Source organism: Corvus kubaryi, unplaced genomic scaffold, assembly GCF_017639235.1.
Source record: "Corvus kubaryi isolate FWS band 111438036 unplaced genomic scaffold, C.kubaryi_AGA036_p1.0 132, whole genome shotgun sequence".
Lineage (NCBI taxonomy): Eukaryota > Metazoa > Chordata > Aves > Passeriformes > Corvidae > Corvus > Corvus kubaryi.
Window position 1 is genome coordinate 6,457,577 of NW_024580666.1, and position 22,108 is coordinate 6,479,684.

The 22,108-nt window shown below is 39.0% G+C and overlaps 1 protein-coding gene across 13 annotated transcripts in view; it reads left to right on the plus strand.

The window, feature by feature from the left end:
• Positions 1–22,108, plus strand: part of PTPRM (protein tyrosine phosphatase receptor type M) — a 454,918-nt gene that overhangs the window by 131,681 nt on the left and 301,129 nt on the right. For all 13 annotated transcript variants that reach the window (XM_042031127.1, XM_042031137.1, XM_042031118.1 and 10 more), the window contains exons 3-5: positions 3,441–3,706; positions 16,938–17,016; positions 20,016–20,131. In XM_042031127.1, the coding sequence (XP_041887061.1) occupies positions 3,441–3,706; positions 16,938–17,016; positions 20,016–20,131 (461 nt within the window). The remainder of the gene's footprint in view (positions 1–3,440; positions 3,707–16,937; positions 17,017–20,015; positions 20,132–22,108) is intronic.

Consider the following 22,108-nt stretch of genomic DNA (forward strand, 5'->3'; position numbering starts at 1 on the left):
TAATAATTTGTCTTCAACCATGTATAAGACTGGTGAAAAATCAGCAAAGTGACTTTCTTTGCTCACTAAGTCACATTTTCTTCATGCATGAAAAATGATCCTGCATTCATTTCATTGCGTTTGACATTCTCAATATAAAAAGTGTCTCTAACAAGGTGAGGTGACATGGTGAAAACTTGCAGAAGTGACTGGAAAACCTCTCTTGTGCCATTCCCATAATTTTTTGTAGGACTGTATGTTGCTTTTCTAGCTGTCAGATTTTCTTTTTTAAACATTTCTTTTTTCAGTTCTTCTGTCACTCTATCTTTATAGCATCTTTTTGTGTCCAGTATTTCACAGAAAATTTCCATTTATGCTAATGAGAATTACCTGGATATTCAATTGCCCAGTTACTCTGGAGCAAATCTGTATTTTCTTTTTTCAAGTATTCCATCTTCTTAGAATTAATATTTGTATGAACCAAATATTTGCTGAATTACTGCTGATCCATTTTTCTGTGAGGAATTGTAAACAACAACAGTGACTTTAGGAAAGTCACTGCTTTGTTGATTTAAACTCCTTAGCTAAAATGATGAAATACAGGTGATTCAGCAAGGTTGTGGATCACAGAAGCCTGAATTCAATGAATGGTGAGCACCATTAGGTTTTACTACATTGCGTGTAGTGCCTAAACATAGCCCTACAGGCTAAACCCAGGTAAATCCCATTTAAACTTTTTGACTGAGGAAATTATCATCATCGATGTATTTACACATGAAAGTGCATTTAGGGAAATTAAATAAGTGTGATAAAATGAGTGTATTTATAGTAAGATGTGCACTTGCCTTTTCTTCATAGGAATGAGTACTCAGATGATTATAATTTTGCATGTTTTCTTGTGGAATCCTTCTGTCCTGTCAGATAACTGTTTCCTAGTAGATATACCAGTGTATAGTTTCAGTTTTATTTTTTATTTATTTCTTATGTGCCCCCGTATATGATAAGCTATTCTGGTGAATTCATCCACTGTCAGAAGGTGTGCTGTGGGGTTTTTTGTAGTTTGTTTGATTGATAGTTTCCATATAAAAAAGCTTGCCAGTTAATTTTTAGTGAATTCATGAATGCTTTAAGTATTGTTCTTGTAACTTAGCAAATTATACTTATTTTAAGGGGTTTATATTTTAAATGTAAATAAATTAATTGAACGGCAGAGCATGTACTGATTGATTGAAAGAATATTAGTTTCTTTCCTGCCTTTTTTAAGAAAAAAACCATACTCAGTGACTTCTGTTTATGTTACTAATGAATAAGTATTTGTCCCAATATGTTATAGTAACAGACTGTGAATTAAATATAGAGTAATGCCTTTTAGGAAGTAAAATATTTATATTCCTTTGTATTATAAGTCAGTTCCATTTCTGTCAATTTTATGAACTTGGCTAGAAAGGAAATTACACTTGATAAATAATTTAAATTCAACTGCAAAACTGCTGTTATTGAATAGTTAAACCTATTTAACATAAAGATGCAGTCTGAACAAAGGTTCTCCAACATTCCATTTCAAGAAATGACTTGCATCTCATTAAAAAGTATTGTCACCCATCAAAGTAAGAAAAAAAAAAATTAAAAATTTTTTCTAATAACTGTGTGACAAGTATGTGTACTTACATTTTTATGAGAACACTTAACTATGTGTTTGTAGCAGGGAACTATAACATCCATTTCTGGACTTACGAAAAATGCAGGGTTTAAATTATCTCATGCGTTTTATTGACATGTTTTCTTTTCAAAGTGGATATTGAATTTTATTTCCTTCTATGATATCATAGGTTGTCTGTTAATAGAATTCTTCCCTTTTCATTTGTTCAGCCCAGAATACGAATGTCTCAGAAATCATGTTGTATTTTTCTAACATCTGTTCAGTCTTTCAAATTCCTTAGTTCTGCAACATGATTATTTTGAAGGTATATTTCAATGAATCACATTAATAGGCACTGAAAAATAGAGTATAAATTGACTAGCTGCTCATGTGAGAGTTGTTTGAATGTAACTTTATTTGAATACTTCTACGTTTCTTGTAATTTGCTGTTTTTAAGCTGTGACTATAGTATAAAATTCACCCCCACCTTTTTTTTTTACTTGTAAGGCTTACTGGTTTACTTGTATTTTCGTTTGTTCATGCTTTTGTCAGATTGTTGAAGAGAGGAGACAGTTGTCACACTTAGTCGAGTTAGGTAACTTGCGATTATCTAGAGGAAGGCTAAGGAATTGAGACTGTTTTAGACTCTGTCTGCATCCCATGCTGCATCTAACCATCTGAACACACAAAATTCTCTTAAATTTCATTGCAGCTCTTGTGGTGGATTGACCCTGGCTGGACACCAAGTACGCTCCCCTTCATCCTGGTCTCAGCTTCACTCCTGAATTTTCTCTCTCTCCTCCCTCCCAGCAGTGCAGAGGGACAGGAAGTGGGCTGGTTCATCACACATTGTCTCTTCCACTCCTTCCTCCTCACAGTCTTCTCCTGCTCTGGCATGGAGTCTCTTACCATGGGATGCAGTCCTGCAGGCGCAGATTGCTGCAGCGTGGGTCCCACACCGGCTCACAAGTCCTGCCAGTTGGAGTGTCCTGCTCCAGTGCGGACTTCCCACAAAATCACCGCCTCCTTTGGCCATCCAGTTGATCTGGTGCGGGGCCCTCCATGGGCTGCAGGTGGATCTCTGCTCTATCCACACTCTCCATGGGCTGCAGGGACCAGCCTGACTCCCCATAGTCTGCACCCGGGCTGCAGGAGGTCTCTCCTCCAATGCCTGGACCACCTCCTGCTCCACTTCCTTCACTGAGCTTGGTGTCTTCAGGGCTGTTTCTCTCACATATTCTCACTCCTCTCTTCAGCTGCAGTTCTGAAGGTTTCTTTTTTCTCACCTTTCAAATTACATTATCCCAGAGGTGCTACCACCGTCACTGATGAGCTTGGCCTTGGCCAGCAGTGGGGCTGTCCTGGAGCCGACTGGCACTGGCTCTGTAGGACATGTGGGGAAGCTGCTCACAAGAAGCCACTCCTGTAGCTCCCCCATGACCACAGCCTTGCCAGGCAAACCCAGCAGAGACTTTGATTTTAGAAGCCCTCAGGTAGTTGAGAACTACAGCTGATTCTGTACTACCATCTGTAGATTTACCACAGTGCAGATTGCTTCAGTATTCGAGGGTTTTTTGTTGCTTTCCTTCCCCACCTGTAGAATAAAGATTGTACTATTTACTAGCTTTACGAAAGAATATTGAGATTCTGCAAAAAGTAATTTAAGATTAAATACCTTCCAAATACAAATTACTGTTATGTTAGTAGAAGAAAAATGGTTAAATTAGTATCATTTTTTAAATTATGCTTTAGTTACAGATATTACCAAATTAGGAAGAGGAAAAAAAAGGAAGAAATTGAATCAGTAATTTTGTTTTTGCAGGTTCTTTCATGTTGGTGAATACATCTGGGAGATTTGCGGGACAGAAAGCTCACCTCCTGATGCCCCATCTGAAAGAAAATGATACACATTGTATTGATTTTCACTATTATGTTTCAAGCAAGAGTGGAGCTAGCCCTGGCATTTTGAATGTGTATGTGAAGGTTAATGATGGTCCTGTTGGTAACCCAGTCTGGAACACATCTATCACTGCTACTTGGAACAGAGCAGAACTGGCAATTAGTACTTTCTGGCCCAATTTTTATCAGGTATGTTTTACTTTTTATGAAATTTTGTTTCTCATAATAGCCATCTGGTTCTTAATCATCATTTTAACTTTAAATCAAAATACCTTTCAGTATGTCTAGTTGATCTTCATCTTAATTACATTTTTGTACGTGATGCTAAATGTTTGTTTTTACATACATATGGCTGTGTTTATATGTTTACATATATTTATAGAAGTGTATGAAATGCACACATGCTCTAAATATGGGTGAACTAATTATGTTGAAAAAAGTCTAGAAATTTTGCTATTGATTTCAGTCAATTAACTCTATTTCTCTGTAATAAATTCACTCGTTCTTTCAGTTCATTAGGGATGCTGGAATTGAATGCCAATAGATTTTATTACAGTATAGTCTTCAAGTTTGATTTAGATTAGCAATACTTGTTGCTTTAGAATCTTTGAATCCTCAGTTCAAGTCTTTACTCTGAATGCAATATCCGTTTGTTCTGTCCAGTAGTAAACATAAGTATAATAGTGGCTGTCATAGGAATGGGATTCTGATTGTATCCTAAAGACTCAGGGGGACAGTCCCTTAGGGTGCTGCTTTTCTGTAGGAAGGTTTACAGATTTTACAGTTACTTACTGTTCTATAGTAGTTCAATGTTTTTTCTCCTTCCTGTGAAAATACAGTCTATGTCTCCACAAACAAGTAACTTAGTTTAATAAGAGCAGACCAGTAGCATGGAGATGTTATTGAAGCTCCTCCATCTTCACGTGAAGTTTGGAAAGTTTTAATTGTATTTTATTTGTTCCCCTGTACTCAATATTGTTACCATACTTATGGTTTGAAGCTTTCTGAAGAAAAGCCATCCCAAAGATGGGGGTTCCTTGACTGCAGACCTCCCTAGGAGGTACAGTGTTGCTCTTCCACCATGCTGTTCTTGAAAGCAACACCCTAACAGCAACGCCCCAGTTACCAGTGTCAGGCGTGGCAGAGTCTTGTTTCTGCATTTGCTGTTTCAGGTAGCCAGGTATTTGTTGCCCCATCATATTCTCATGATAGGTTTGGCAATGTCCACTGCAGGTACTCTGGGAGGCTACAGTGGACTCCTTTCTGTGGCTGCAGCATCTGATCTGTGAGGGCGTCTCAAGTGAACTCAATTTGTCCCTTTTGAGCCCTTTTTCTTCTAAGGAAAAGAAAATGCTGAAGAACTTTCTGGAGTCTTTTCTTCTGTGATTGTTTCACCCACAATGAAACAGAAAAGTCCTTCTCCAAAAGATGAGTTTGGAGTGCCAGGAACATTTTATTCTTGGAATGTGGGATGCCTGGCAGTGGATGCAATACTTGCAGACACGAAAGAGCATACTTATTCATTTCCTTTTGCCTCTGCTAGTGTGTTCCTAGGTTTGATAGCTGGTATTCAAAGGGTCCACATTTGCATCCAGTGTTCTGTCCGAGGTTCCTAGGAATTGCTGCAACTGCATTGTCAGGGCTTCCTGGAAAGGATTCAGGGTAGGCTTACGGACATCTCAGCAAACTGTATGACGTGGATCTTTTATAATTGTCTGCAGGCTCGATGAGGTAATACTGGTGCCTTTTCTAGAGGGGCAGGCATTATTAGCAGAGCTGGGGTTCACTTCAGCATGTGGGAGAAGCTGTGTGCTACCTGACTCTCTGGAGCATGAGGCTATATCCTGATCACAAAGTCCAAGCTCGGTTTAGTCATACATCTGTCAGGGTGAAAGGGCAGTGTGTATTTTGTTGCCTCTCAGAGTTCAAGGAGTGTCTAGGTGATGCTCTCTGTCATATGGTTTGGTTTTAGGTACTCCTGTGAGGAGCAGGGAGTTGATATCCATAATATTTAAGTGTCCTTTCCAACTCAGGACACTCCAATGGTTCTCTGACCTTACATCAAGACCTCATATTTCCAATTTGATACTAGTGTTGAGAACGCTTTTCAGTGCTGCCAAAAAGCCTTTCTGTCTTCACTGAAATAATGAGGACCAGCCTGTGGTGTTAGCCTCAGTGGATGGTGGGAGAAGAGGATAGAGCACCCCACAGACAATTTTGTGGCTGACATTGAATGTAACTCAGTGGTTTGTAATGTGGAATGTACTGGAAGGTTTTGTGAATGTGGTGGGTGGTTCAGGAGTACTGAATACTGAGTAAATGTGTGACTGTGTCACTTCTGTCCAAGTCTGTAATGTCCCCATCTGTATAGTGAATTAGTAGAGAAGCTTCCAGTTTCCTGTCTTCTGAAAGGAGTCTGGTTTTTATGCAGCAGAACTGCTCTGGAATCAGCAGTCAATAAAGAAGAGGGTTGTGCTTCAAAGTCTCATAAGTCTCACTCTAGCTCTGAATCAAAAGGCTGATGTGGACAGGGCAATTTTAGTAGAAGAAGCCTTGACTCTGACTATTAATTTTAAGGTAAATTAACATGTTCATAAAAATACACGCAACCTCTGAGTGTTTCAAATGTTATTAATGTAATTAATAATAATCTGTGTCAGATTCCTGACAATATGATACATCTAACTGATGTCTGAGTAATAAGGGTGTTTGGCCATAAAAACAGAAGGATAACCTTTCCCATCCTCTTTCTCTTCAAGACCTGCCATCTGGACTATTCACTGTTATTCATAGGTGAGCCCTTACATACTTGGATGGGGTACTGCAGTTTAGCAGATTACCACACATCAGCTGATGTGTAATAGATGCCTGAGCCTATCTGTAATGGATTCTATGTGCTCTCCTTGCTGCTGGAAATGTTGAAATTTCTGCATAATCTTTCTTTCACTGTGGAGTACACTAAGTCATTTTCTTTGTATTTGCTGCATATAATCTGAAATAATACCTAGTCAGGTACTGCAATTTAGCTGATGTGCCAAAACATCTTACGCTATGTTAATATCCATGGCGGTGCAGGGAATCACTGTTAAATACTGTAACTTCACTGGTCTTATTGTAAATAAGCTCATTTATTCTCGAGGAAGTGCTGTCACCATTTCAAGACCTTACGGTTAATTGTCTCCGTTTTTGGTTGCCTCCATCCTCTCAGAGATCTGTGATGCAATTTCCTCACTTGAGTGCTGACATTTGCAATTTTTCATTGTTTCTGAACTCTTTTCATCAGTTTTCATATTTTTCTTCTTCACAGAGTTTGTTGTGGGGGAAGGCAGGAAGTTAGCTGCAAGCAGCTGGGAGAAGGGCAGGAAGACGAGAGAGGGTATATGTGGATCTTTTGAGAATATGGCTCCAAGTTAGGTGACAGCTCAGGTGACTGCATGAATAGTGGGGAAGACAAAGGACTCACTGATGGGTGAATAACATAGTACCAAGTCTGTTTCCTAAGCTGCTATTCATTTGAGTCCAAAACTCCAACATCCTTTGGCACAAATGCATGTGTTCCTCACAAAACCTCCAAGATACACAAAACTTCCTCCCAGTGATTTTCTGAGTTTGTCTGACCTTATTGAACATAATTAAGAAAAGCCCACTAAGAAGATTTTTAGGGAATGACGGAGCCCTTTTTAACTTTTCTTATATGAAAGTTGGTAGTTTCCCTATGAGTAATCTCCAAGAAAAGACGTGACATTAAGAGGTGAAGGGACAAAACAATGTAATTGTGTGATTGTCTTTGTTGTGTTTTAAATCACATAATCCATGTAGCCATCCGTATCTGTGAATGTTTTATAATTCCATTCCATTAGCAGAACATCTACAAAATGCAAATGAAACCAAAATGTACCAAAGAACTCTGAGGATAAATTATATACTATGACATTTCAGAGTTATAAAATTTATACAATTCAATATTTTTAAAAACACAGTGTGCTGTGTCTGTTTTGCTGTTGAAAAATGTAGGCAAAATAACTCCCACTAATGGTAGCTGACTACAAATCAGATTATGTAGTATGGAGTGAATTTTAATCCATCTTTTAAAGTTGGTTTGAACCGTGTATTGTGAATGCATACAAGCAAAGTGTTCAAAAGACTTAATAATTAACAGTAGTTTATTATTGTAGCATCAGTTGCCCCAGCTTGTTAATGCTTTTCAGGTTGGGTTTCTATTTAGAATCGACTCTTTAGAAGTACAGTCTCTGAACAAAATAATTAATTTCTTTTAATGTACCCTTCTCTTTTTGCCAGGTAATTATTTGTATATGTTTCACGCCATAGGTAAGCTGTACTACATATATATCACAAATCACAATTATAACCTGCCTGTAACAACACTAATTGTGGATTACTTGCTGATTATCTAAATTGTCAAGTATTCTGATGATTAATGATGTAGTTAATTCCATAATTAATGATCTTCCAAGTACTGCGGCCTAACATCTGCCATTGATTTTGGGTTATGTCTGCATTGCTGTCCAGTTAGTGATAACAGTGTACTTGCAGTAACATGGCTTCAAGATGCCAAACACCTTCTGAGAGTCCAAGATAATCAGCACAGCTTGTTCTTTTCTGCTGTGCCTCCTGGTCTCTGAGCTATTTGTTTTGAAGTAGCTGGTGTATTTCTGCAGGTACTAGTCTTATTTCTGTTTTATAAAACCGCTGTAGGAGTGCCCCCCTGAGGGAGCATTGCCTTCCTCTTTTTAACATTGGTCATGGGAGAAATTGTTTGCTTTACTGAGCTACTGTCTACTTGGTGCATCTTAAGCAAGAGCATCAAGGAGTTTATCGTGCCTTTGGAGACAGCCTGCAAACAAAACTAAGCTTCACATAATTCCTAAGACCTTCACCCTCCTCCTAACTTGAGTAGAATTAGAATATACACAGAAAAAGAGAATTGAATGTTACACAGATTTTTCTGGTTAGTGGCAAGATTGTTTTTAGATTCTTGGGATCAGTCTCAATAAGCTGAGAGGCTCTAAAATTGATGCTTTGAGATACAAGTCATGAAAAGGCTGCTCACCTAGTGAGGAGAGGGTGACAGGGGTTTTTTTTTGTGTACGTTTTTATTTTCTTTAATTTTTGGATGTTTTTTCTCATTTGGATTTTTTAGCAGGAGTAAAATCTGGTGATTTCAGGGTTGTTTCCCCTAGGTTAGTTAATGATTCTCAGACCAATTAGTAGGATTTAAAATACATTTTTCATTTCAGAAGTATTGCCATTTTGGAACATTACAATATGCAAAATGCTACTACAGAGTTGAGTCTGGTAAGTGGCTTGTGTTCCCTGCTTCTAACCTTTCAAGCGAGCAATTTTGCACAGCTCCACTGCAAGTCACACACCATTCCCCTATCAGTTTTTATATTTTGAATTATTTTCTTTGTACTTTGCTGGAAGTCAGTCATGGCAGCAGTGAACTGAAACAAATCTTGATTAAACAAAACAACAAATGCTGCAGATTTAAAATCCAGAAATGGAATTGAAAGGATTAAAAATAGCTTCCAGTGGAGTAACACAACTGTCTGTACCACTGCACTGTCTTTAAACCTAAAATCCTATGAAGCTGGAATGAGAAAATGGGGTAAGAGCCTGGCAGTAATTCCTGATCCTTTTTAGTAAGGACACAAAGGAGTTGCATGGTATCACTTCACAGAGATGAGATTTACCCTTTACCATTCTGACACTTTCCCCTGTAAATGAGGACTTTAGGGAATAAGAAGCAGTAGATCCAACCTAACTTTTAAAATCTGGACTTAAACATACATTTTTTCATAACCTGCTTTGTACATGTTTTGTTTGGAGTTTGCCTCATGTAATGTACTTAAATCCTCGTCTAGGACAGAGCATTAAGCTTCTTGTGCAATAAAGGTTAGGCTCACATTTTTGTGTGTTTTGTGTGTTGCATTCAACTGCACACACACAGTTCCTGAACTGTGCTTTGAACTCCAAAGAAACTTTGAAATGCATATTGCATTTTGAATCACAAACCTGTGTCAGGCATCTTAAATAGCTCTTCTTCATTGACTTATGTGCTTTGGCAATAGCTATTTTGAGAAGGATGCACCAGGGCAAACCATGTACCTAAATTTAAAAACCCCAGCAGTCTAGAAATGGTCACAAGTAAGGAGGCATGCATTTTTTGTCACGTGCACAAGGCTCTGTTGCTTTTTCCTGTCCCTTGCTCCTAAACCAGAAAAACATTTAGGCTTTCAGTAGAGAAATACAAGACAGCAACTGGTTTAAAAACAGAGAAGACAAAGATTTAATAAGCCATAGTATCAGGAGTTCAGTTTTCAGTCTGGCTTGCTTGTTCCTTTGTGGTCTCGGATTGGCGGCAACCACCAAAATGTTGTTTCACCTGCTTGAGTGCGCGTGAGAGGGCCAGGTGGTAGCTGTGCAGGAGTGAGAGGTGGGAAGGGAAATGGCAAGAAGCGAATTCCCAGCCAGGGAGGCCTGAACACATTTTAGGCAGCCCACATCAATAAGCTGTGATGGACCTCTGCAGGGCCTGGGAAGGATCAAGTCAGGAACCTCCCTTCACATGGCTTTGATGAGAAAGCAGTTGCTGCTGTTGTGGCCTGGTGATAAGGCAGATAGTCCCTAGGATGAGTCAGAAAGGGGAGAAGAATTCAACCCACAGGGTACAAGTCAGTGCCAATTTTTTGGAGAGAAACTGTTCCCAATGCTTTATAAAGTACAGTCAAAGAAAGGTGCTCCATGTGGCAAAGCAGAGCAGGGAGAGAGGAGAGTGCAGCATGTGATGCAGCACTGCCTGCTCACTGGGGATGCAGGGGGGCAGGACTGTAGCCTGAGCTTAAGCAGCTTTCTTAATACTCCTTTCTCTTTCTTGTTTTTGCAAAGGGCTATTTTTAAGTCGTGTGAAGGACAGTGTTTATATTAGGTACAATCCACCTTTTGACTGAAAGTGTTGTAATTTTACAGCAACAAAGGCAGGAATTATGGAGTGAGGTTGTGTGGCAACAAAACCTGTTTATTTCTATTGTTCTTCGGAACAAACGAGTTATCTTGAGTCGCACATTTTCAGCGGTAAGCATTTATGTTGGTGAGCAGACTCCCTTTCTTTGTTCCTATGTAGCAAGGGGAAGTGGCAGGAATGAAAAGCTAATTTTGCTCTTCAGTGAAGCAGGGAGGATCAGGGACAGTGCAGTGCTAAGCCGCTTCCCTGGTTCCTGTTTGGCAGGCCTGTGACGGAGAGAACGGTGTAAAACAACTCTCAGGGCAGTGTTCAGCAGTTTTTCCTGAGCAAATGAATTCCGTGTTTTAACCAGTTGTTTCCGGACTGATAAGGTGGCGGAATAATAGGCAAAAAATCCAAGGGCCGCCCAGTCTGACATTGCTGGAGTGTTTTCTCTGTTTTGACTGGAGTCTTTTGTATTGCCTGCAGGTGTTGCATCAGCTGTGAGAAAAGGCAAAGTTTGGAGGTGGGAGTAAAAAAAGTTAATGTTTACAAGCCAAGCTACTTTTCAAATGGGAAATGATGGAGAAAACTGGATATGAATTGAGTTTCTAGGTTTTATTTCTAGTGAAATTACTAGGAAAACTGATCCAGATTTGTGAAGAGTCTTGACATCCCTATTGTAAGCTTTTCAGTGAATAAATGGGCTACCAGAAGTGTTACTCAGGTCTCTCTCTCACAGCATGTAGCTCTCTTACCAGAGCTTTCAGAAACCTGTAATGCATAGGATCGAATTCCTTTTTTAATTTAAAAAGGAAAAATGCTTAGTTAGATACTTGAGTCCATAATCTTCATTCATCAATTTAAATAAAACAAAATATTGAATTTGTTTACAGCAGTTGATAGTATTTCACAGCCTGTGAACAGAAGAGGGATTGTATTACTATACTTGGAATGAACTGTCATGTTCATAGAATCATAGAATGATTTGAGTTGGAAGGGACCTTAAAGATCATCTAGCTCCAACCTCCTGCTGTGTCTTGCACACCTACCATAAAAACAGGTTTCTCAAAGCCCCATTCAAGCTGTCCTTGAACACTTCAAGGGATGGGGCTCAGTTTCTTCAGGAAACCTGTGCCAGTGTTTCACCACCCTCGCAGTAAAGATTTTCTTCCTAACATCTAATCTAAATCTACCTTCTCTCAGTTTAAAACCATCGCCCCTTGTTGTATCATTACAAGCCCTTGTGAAAAGTCCAGCTCTCCTGTAGGTCCCTTTTAGGTAGTGAAAGGCCATAGAAATATCTCCAGGATGTATATATGGTTGTATGTATACCTGTAATGTGGTGTCCCATAATGAGACCAAGTTGAATAAAGCTCTGAACAATCTGGTCTAGTGAAGGCGTCCCTGTCCATGACAAAGGAGTTGGAACTAGATGAGCTTTAAGTCACTTCCAGCCCAAACCATTCCATGATTCTATGATCCCTGGAGCCTTCTCTTTTCTAGGCTGAATGATCCCAACTATTTAAGCTTGTCTTCATAGGACATGTGCTCCAGCTCTCTCATCATCTCCGTGGCCCTTGTCTGAACTTCCTTCAACAGGTTTCATGTCCTTCTTGGGCGCCCCAGAGCTGGATGCAATACTCCAGGTGGGGTCTCACTGGAATGGAGTAGAGGGGGAAAATCACTTGACTTGACCTATTGGCCGTGCCTGTTTTGATCCAGCCCAGGATACAGCTGGCTTTCTGGGCTGCAAGTGCATGTGGCTGGGTCATACTGACCTTCTCATGCAGCAACACCCTCCAGTCCTTCTCCTCAGGTCTGCTGTCATTCCATTCTGACCAGTCTGTATTTGTGTATATTTTTTCTTTTATACATGTGTCAGCATCTCTCTTTGGTATGTCACTACTGGCTTTAGTGCCTCTTTCCATTTACAAAAAATAGCATATTCCATGTCAGAAGAGATAAAAAGTTGCAGTCATTAAAGTTGGTATCAGTTTGGCTGTTGATTTTAATGGAAGCACGATTAAATTGACAGTATTTGAATTTGTAATACTTTTCTTTGGAACATACTGTCTTTAATGTCAATAATTGTAATTCAGTTGTATGTCCAACTGGCATTTTCTTGATGCACTGCCTGGCTTTTTTGTGTAATGGCATTTTGGTATTTTGTCTAGAGATACAGCAAGGCATTTTAGATCATTCATTGAGTTTTTCTTTGCTGTTGTCATTAGCAGTTCTTATTCAGTTATTTCAGGGTTGTAGTTTCTGCCTATGAACTGAAGGAATGGGGTTATGTTTAGAATCTACAAGGTTTTTTGTCTGTGAGTAGATTGCAATCCTGAGGTACTTAAAGCCTCTCCAAGAGACTGTAGCTAAGCTCCCCTGTCATGAATTACAGAAATTATTTTGTGATCTACTCAGGTATTGCGTAAGTATTCTTTTCTAAAGCTCACGTTATTGATCTTGCTGGAAGTCAGGTAGGTCTTTAGGAAAGACACTCTTATGCAGCATTTTTAAAAAACAGTTAAGTCCTTGTGTCATGGCAAAGCATAGTCTCGGAAGTGATCTTGCAAAGGGGTGCTTACAGCTTCCTCTGTGACCTGACAGAACCTATCAGCTGGCCAGTTTGAATATGGACAATTCTTTAAGCCACTTAAAGTTGTGACCACCTCTGTGGTCCACAGTTAAGAATAGACACACCCCGGGCAGAGCGCTCTCTCGTTTCCGGCGCTGGGACAGGTGGCTGCGGGCCCCGTGTGGGGGCCAGCAGGCCCAGCCCAGGCCCTGCTTGGGCCAGGCTGGGCCAGGCCACGGCCATCCTGGAGCCAATGGACCTGTTCCACCCACGGAACCGCCTGCACAGCCTGCTATGGGCAGCCGGAGCAGCCCGGCTCCCCCTCTCCAGTGCAGCCAAGATTCAGCTGAAGCTGCACCGCTGTCCGGCAGAGATCATGTGACCAACAGCGATAAGCGACATTCCAGCTGCGAGGCCCGGGTGAGATTAATCCTTATAGTGCTGTGAAGAGCTGAAAACCTGAGGGAGAAGAAAGAGGAGATGCTTAAAACTGAAATTCTGTTGTGAAGCTATGATATATCAGAGTATCCCGTTGTAATTTCATGAAGGCATGGGGGGTGAAGCATTCAACTTGTACTTGTGAGCAAAAGCACCTGCGCTGAGATAGGCAGATGCTGAAGCAGCTGTAATTTCATGAGAAGTTTGAACAGGGAGAGATGGAAGCGGTGAGGACTCTTACTCCACATGGAAAGGGGAAGACCTCTGTTCCTGGAGATGCTCCCAGAGATAGTCCTAGAGATGAAGATGAGGAGGACCCTTTGCTCCCAGGGAAGGAGGAGGGCCTCTGTTCTTAGAGATGAAATGCTCCCAGAGATGGGTGAAGAGAACTTTTGTTTCTGAACGGCTCAACCTTAAAATGGTACCCCATTAGCTCAAGAGTGGACCCTCGAAAGCAGTTGTGGGAAAAGCTGCAAGTCAGGGAAGGGACTCACACGCAAGCAGAGAACCAACCCGGGAGGCTGTCTCATTGTGATAATGTTTTCATAGCATGGGCAAGAGAGACTCCTTTTCCTAAATGGACTAAACAAGGCTATTATGGAAGTGGTAAACAGACTGAACATCTCAAGGGTTGTCTTTTTACATTGTCAGTGGGCAAAGGGAGAAAGGTGGGGGGAGGAGAAGAGTTCTGAAGGTGTGGTATGATTTTATTTTTTTTTCCCTCTTCTAGGTCTGTTAATAAACTTCTTTATATTCTTTCAAGTTTGGTGCCTGCTTTGCTTTTCTCCTAATTCTTATCTCACAGAAGGTAAATAGTAATGAGTATTTTGGACCAAACCACTACACTAAATTGGTGTTTCTGCCCGGTTAAAAACCGAACCCACTACACCTTGTTATCTGGCAGTAACATTTTTAGCAGAAAACTTCTGACTGGTTTGGCTGGCTGCCCCACAGGTCTGCATGTGCCAGTTCCTCAGGGTATTTTATAGAATTTAGCGTGTCTGAAAGTTGAGAACCTTTGTAGTTGAAAAAAACTACTTTACTCTGCAGTGATGAGATCATGGATCATGTAGGCCTTTCAGATGGCTTTGTGCTGCTCTTCTTATGCTGAGTGCTCCATAAGAAAGAGAGGGTTGTTTTTGGGGATTTTTTTAAAGTTATGTTTCAGTAAAACCCAGGAAGTTAATTGTTGGGGTGTTTTTCTTCTTAACAGAGAAAACTCAAAGCCACTAGGGAATACAGAAAACAAAGGTAACTGTCCCCAGCCCACTGTGTTTTTACAGGCAGGTCTTTGCATCCATACCTAGATTCAGTTATCTCAGGGACTTACTTTGTGGCAGCATATTTCCCTGGGAAACTTCTCCGTCACTTCTGAGGCCTGGTTGTCTGCTCCCTGTTCTCCACTACTGTGTTGCAACATCTGTGCCTTAACTGCAGGTTCCTGGGGCTATGCCATGGTTCTCATACCCTATGGTCTTTCAAATGTTCTCTGCTTGAAATAGGCTTGGTAGCTCTTCAGGAAACAGAGCAGTCTCTGCCTTCTTTCAAAGGCACCAGCATAATTTTTTTTTTCCCCAGAGATTGTTATACAAGTGGAGTATGAGCAACTTTGTCGCATTTGTTAATAGAGAGAAACGCTTGTTCTTTTTTCAAAGGTCAGTGGCTGCAAACAGGAGCTGCATTCTTGGGGCTTGCACTGCTGTTAAAACTTAGGGTTACTTTGTGCACATCACCTCTGTATTTCCATTTCAAGGTTGTTAAGATGAGGGTAATAATCACGGTTAGAAAAGTTGTTTCAGGTCTCTGAATGCAAGTTATTCTTTGAGTCTTTGCTCTTTTTCTTTTTTAAGAACTTCTGCTTCCCAAGATAGTTAAGACCAATTCCATCAGGAGATTTTCTTCTTTGTAGGAATGAAATTTTGAATGGTGTTGCTCTGGATGTTCTACTAAATGCTGGGAGCCAAATCCATACCCTGTTTAGCCTGTTGCTGTGGATCAATAGTATCAGCTTTAAGAGCCAGTAGAGTGCCATCTAGCATTTAGAAGGCCACAGACTGAGGCTTGTGACCGAGCAATCCTTTTCTTGCAGAACTTGTTTCTGAAAAATTTCTTTGGCAGCATTTGGACTTCGCTCTTTGACACCTTGTGGTTTTTTCTGGCTGCATGGTTCATGCAGTGGCGACTCTGGCGCTGTAGGTTGAAACTTGGTGTAGACAGGAGGCAGAACTAGAATGAAAAGTAATTTTTTCCTTTTCAGCCAGGTGAAGTTAATCCAAATTTACAGCAATTTTACTCCAGTGAGACTGGAGGGAGAAATGGACAGAGGTTAGGAGGATCAAATCTGGGAGAGAACAACAGATTGGTGTCCACAGGCAGAGCAATGAGAAAGAAGGGAGAAGGCAGAGGCAGAAGGGCATGAAGGTTTTTCTCTCCTCAAGGTTTGTTTTAAAATCAGAATCAGTGTTCTGACAGTGTTTATTCAACATCAGGATACTGTGATATATTATGGAGCTGTATGTTACCCTCATAAAATGTTTGCATGTTGTATCATTCAGTGAGGGATATGGTACGTAGTGTGTGCATCTGTTCCGAGGTTAAGCACAACATATGTGTGAAGAATAATTTCTAAGCTTTGTCTTCCTCAGGGTGCTTCCTAAGACCAGTTACAAGAAGCAATTAGAGTTAACTTCCTGAGCAAAAGTGAAGTATTAATAACAAAAATAAAAATCACAACCTGGATTTTAGCGTGTACTTCTTGAGCATTGGTTTGGCAATGTACCTGCTAACATTGCTGGCATATTTTCTCCTATTCCATAAGAACATTCTTGGGATGTTCAGAGCTAAGGCTGCCAAACTTTGGAGAGGTTTACTTTAGAGTGTACTCAATTCAAATGACGAGAACGGTCCATTTATTTTGTGACCTATTTATAGCCATTAAACAAACCATGGCAAATGGATCTGCTTTACTTAATTCACTGCATTTGGTGAAAGATTAAAAGCATGGAAAATACATTCCTGAAAATAGGTGTGTTTGTGTCTGATACCCTGCAAATCTCTGTATACTACAGAATTTTAGTTTTTAAAATAAAAGCAGTTCATTCTGCAAGACAAAGAATTGAAAATAAAATACCAGTCTTAAGGTGTTTATTAAATAACTACTTTGGCAGACCAAATAATAGGGAGATTTGGTTATTTCTGCTGTGAGCTATATATGATCCTGCTTGTAAATCTCCAAAAATGGTGTAAACATGAAAAATTTAATTTAAGCTGTGGTTAATTTTAGTGATAAGAACAACACATATTGAGGGGTTTATGATTGTGTTTTGTTTTCCAGGTGTTCTTAAGATATTGAAAGAATTGATGTATTTTTCCATAACAGACTATTTTTATATTCCCTGTGTTCCAAAGCTGCTAACTGAAATTCTCTTTCTGCTTCTCAGGTTGTTTTTGAAGTGGTTACTTCAGGTCACCCTGGATATGTGGCTATTGATGAAGTGAAAGTTTTAGGACATCCATGTTGTAAGTACCTGTCTTGTCTTGTAAAGCCAGACCCCCTAAAATGAACGTGCCACTATGCTTCAATAAATGTGGAGCAAAAGATGAGGAAGATGTCAGAAAACAGTGTCACTGCTGTAAATACAGGCTGGTATATATAAAGTGTTGCTAGCATGGCATCATTGCACCTTATTGGCTTTAAAGACATCTCTTTTAGGTGCACCTTGTGTACAGCACTTAGCATGAGCCCCAAACCCAAACTGGGCCATATGGCAACTCTTTAGGACAAAATCACCAAGTCATCATGGTTCTCTGATTCTAAGATTTGTTGATGAGTTTTCTGTCTGCATCAAAAATTCAGTGCAGCCACATTCTGAGACATTACGGAGAGCAGGTGAACAACACAGCAGCTGACTATATAAAATTATTTTTTCCAAGGCTTAGAAGGAAGAAAACTCAGCTGGCTGAGGTCTGAGGCTTTGCTAAGCAAGGTTGCTTAGGGTACTTCCCAAGGTTCATGGCTCAGTTTCTGGACTGTTTTACTTCTTTATGTTTCAGATATGTTTCTTTATCCCATTATTAAGGATATGTAATACTTAATTAACCTGAATTGTCAAAACAAACCTTGTAAATAAAGCTTTAATGACGCAAATTTAAAGACATAATTGAACAAACTACTTAAATCATTACTTCACATATATTCTGTTTGTTAAGTAAGATTTATTAAGGTCGTACATGGAATGGTAGGTTGTAATCTTACTGACCAAATAAATGACTGAATGAGGAAGAAGACACCAACTTCTGTGTGATTGTTCCTCTTATACCATGTTGAGCTTGTATGCATTTATTGTGGCTTTTAAGTAAGAGCTGTGATTCCAAATAAATAGTGCTCTGTCGAATAGTACTGAAGCACCTCATAAAAATGGTTTTAGTGTTAATGGCAAGAAGACACACACATTTCTTCAAATACAGAGACACTTATGCAGAATCAGCAGTTGTTATTTCTGAGTCACTTATTTCTAATAAACACAGCAGGCTCTCATCTTGTTAGAAAGTATATGTGCTTCTGCATTTTTAATTTATATACTTGTTTCAGGTAGGATAAGTCTGAAGCATCATTTTAGCAGCTTACTAATTTTTTTATACAGATTTTGAGAGGTTTGATCTGTGCATTTGTACCAATCAATTCTCAAAACCTGCAAATAGCTCATGTTAATGTGGAGACTGAGTTATAGCCCACAGCATATAGAGTTCTAACATAACAGTGTTGTAATGCAAAAGCTTTAATGAAAAGTTCTTTGATGAAGTAATTAAAATGTTAGAAATTAAGACATCAATCCAGTTAAATTGTCTAAAGAAAATGGAAAAAGTGTGAAAATTGAAGTAAAACTCATCTGTGTTTAAAACTTTGTAAAGCTCGTTATGATATTCTTTCTGTTTATTCCCAGAAAAAGTAGTTCTGGAATTATTAACTCTATAAACAAAAATTGAAATGGGAAAAATATTTGATAGGCAGTTGCCTGGGTAGTACAAACAAAGACCAAGCAGAAGACAGGTTGTAGGCACGAAGAAATGAAAGGGATGGGTTGTGGTAGATGGGTAAGGGTTTTATGGTTTGTGTGTGTGTGTGTTTTTAAAACCCAATACACTTCTCCACTTAGGCCATACCTGGTAATTCAGAAAAGCTAGTTTTCTAGAGTTTAAGAAGATCAAGGAAACAGTAAAATCAAGTGGGGGTAAAAGCAGATTTAAAAAAAACCCAAACTGACAGCTGAGAAATGGGGAATATACTGAAGAATTTTACTGAATAGTCTGACATTAATAGTTTGATGGGCGGAAGTGGATAATTTTGTCTGTCTGTCCTAATTGGGAAAGGTTTTAAGAAAAAACAAGGCAGTATATGTAATAAATTTGCCATAAGGGTAGTTAGGAAAATATTTTATCCCATATTTAGATATTAATTGGAGCTATTTTATTCTATCTCCTCCTTCTTATGCTATCTTGCACTGGATATTTAGCAACTTTTTCTTGACACTAGCTATTAATAAATTCCTTAAAAATGCAATTTCATCCAGCAATAAGGCTTTTTAAGAAAATGTGATCAACACTTTAAATTATTGTAATGCTCTGCTAGAAAATAGATGCTCAGTTTGCCAGTGTACCGCTAGTACTAAGATTTTCATGTTGAAAAGCAATGTTCAAAGCCTGGCTTATCTGTTAGTATAGACAATGCAAGAACTCTGCCTGGCTGCAGTAGGATTTGAATAGGCTGGGGAATACTGTGCCTTAAGGGATAGGTTTCTGTATAAAATATCTATGTTTTTTCTGTATTATGTGGTTGACTCTTCTTAGTAAAACAAAAATACACACTATCTTTTCTCCTTCAGTGGATGTAGTTCTTGTTAGAATATCAGTTTCATTCATTAGGTTACTTGTAGGAATGTTGCTTTAATTTTTACTGGGATTGTTTTCTCTTTCTAAATGAAAAGTAAGCACTGATGTGGAGAATATGTGTTGTGTTTTGGGGTTCTTTCTGCAGTGCTGTTGAAAGGAATTGTGTTTGAAGAATACAGCTGTAGTTGCTGAGGAGTGTTATGTTAGTATTTTAGCTGTTTGGTGGGCTGCATTCTAAAAGATCTCTTCTACAGACACTGTACTTGGTTAAAAAGAAAAACCTGTTCCCCTGATAGCATCACTTAACTTCTTACTGGCTTGTCCAGTTGGTAGTGTAAGCATCCAGTAGGTTTGTCTTCAAAACATTATTAGTTTCCAATATGATCTTTTTTAATAGATTGTTATTACAAGAGGAGTGCTGAGCTAAGATAATTTGCACAGCAGGAGCAATTAAACATCACCCTTCTCTTCTGCTCTTTCCCAGGCATGGATGTAAACCAGCCTAGAATCTAATGTGCAATCAGTGACTTGAACCTTTTAGAAGAGGAACTATTTTGCTTGTGTGGTGTATTTTTTGTAGCCAGTACTTTGGTCTTGCATAACTTCAGCACTTTTATCTTTTCCAACAGCAAGAACTCCCCATTTCTTGCGTCTTCAGAGTGTGGAAGTCAATGCAGGACAGTTTGCTACTTTTCAGTGCACTGCCAATGGTGGAACAGACTCAAGTGACAGACTCTGGTTACAGGTAATTTCTTTCTTTCCTTGTGCGCTGAGATCTGGAGAGAGGAGAGACTCTGAAAGGAATGTAAAACGTGAAAAATTATAGGGCTGTCCATTTCATCAATATTAGATTTTATAGTGCCTTTGAACTGCTGCATTGTAGGTATTCTGTTGTAGAAAATGCTACTGGAAGATTTTCCTCCCTTGTTTCAGTGGAAAGCCTTACTAAAAATAAAGGTACTGTTTTCCTTACATGTGGTGGTCATGAGTAAAGGCTAAATCCCCAAGGAAAAACACATGACTTTCTTATAATTAAGTCTGTGCTGGCTAACTGCAATATTATGCATAATGATTTTCTTGGCTTACCTCTATCTCTGTTTAGTATTTTCAGCTAAAATTGCATACTTACAGTTTAAATGTAGAGAAGACCAGTATGACAGTCAGATCTGACCTTCTGTATTACAGACCCAAAGAATCTTACTTATATTCATTGAATCCATTATTTTTTACTTAATCAGTAATGTAGCGTCTGGGTGGATGTCAGATCTTGATTTAAAGTCTATCTCCAACTCATTTTCTTTCAGTCAAGACAGTGTTCCCTTATTCATATGTGTAGCCTGGTATCAGAACCGTGCCTTTTTGCTTGATCTCTTTTTATAATGGGGGTGCAAGTTTAACTGCTGTCTTGCTGCCATTATTACAGAGTTGTTCCCTACAGCAAACAATAGTCAGTCTTTGGACTTAGCATTGGGAATACACTAGCCTCCACATCCCAGTGATTTCCATACATGAAAACCAACATGCCAGAACAAAGACATTGTCTGTGAGAAGGAAGTAAAGACAATTAAAATAAATGAAGCAGTGTCTGAGGAGATCACTCAGATGAAGCTGCAGTAAGTGGAGAAAGAGGAATAGGTGAAATTGGCAATGGTAACAGGTGGGACTTAGAAATGAAATTCTCTATTTTTGCAGTTTAAACAGTTTCAGGCTTTTACTGTACTTATCCTTTTCCATTGCATTTGCATTTTGTAAATTATTCGTTTAAGTGTGACAGGTTAAACAGCTGAGTCGTTGTAAGAAATCTAATACACAGAAAAATAAGCAAAATCACTTGAAAAGCAAAGCCTCATATTTACCTGTATATGAATAATAGACTGTTATGTCTGTTCAGAGAGAGTCTGATCAAATACACTGAGGGCAATGAAAATCTCCTTTGGTTTTATTTGGGTTTGCATGGGTATTTCCAACCTCTTGGTGATACAAGGCTGATATTTTTCTAGTACTGCAGCCCCTTAAAGAGACAGTATTACACTGTTGAATTGGTAGAATTAGACCCCTGTCTTTCCTATGCCACCAAGATTTTTTGAAAGAATGATTTTTCTAGTCATAAAAGGGTTTAGCATGTATGGGAAAATAATGGGTTGCTATTTCATCAGTTATATCCTTTCTAGAAGCTTTGAACTTTTGCATAATGCTCTATTGTAAGACGAAGGTAGAATTCAGTATGAAGAAATCCTCATGCCATTCAGTTTTTCTATATGTTTCAGGACAGTATCATATCATATCTTTAATTTTTTTCACAGAATTTAGGATACACATAAATTCTTTACTGGGCTGGAATGTGATTTCTTTATTGTAGAAATTAAATATCCTTCTAGATTTTATGTAATACAAAATAATTTTATTAACAACATAACAATTCCAAAATATCTTGCTGAGCTTAGTTGAGTTGATTCCTTGTTAATACATGATTATATGATTTATTTTTTTTTCTATGTGAAGGATAAGAGAGTAGTGACAGATGGACTTTTAGAGGAATTTATCTTCCTGCAGGGCCACTGTTTATTTATTCTGCCTGTACAACTACAGGTCCCTCTGGTAATCAGCCTAAGGTTGTGCAAATTCCAGGTGTGCCTTTGCATAAGAATGTTTCAGAAGTTGACAGGATCTCCTGGATAGCTTGGATTTATTTTTGTGCTTGTTTGCCAGTTTCCACAGATGT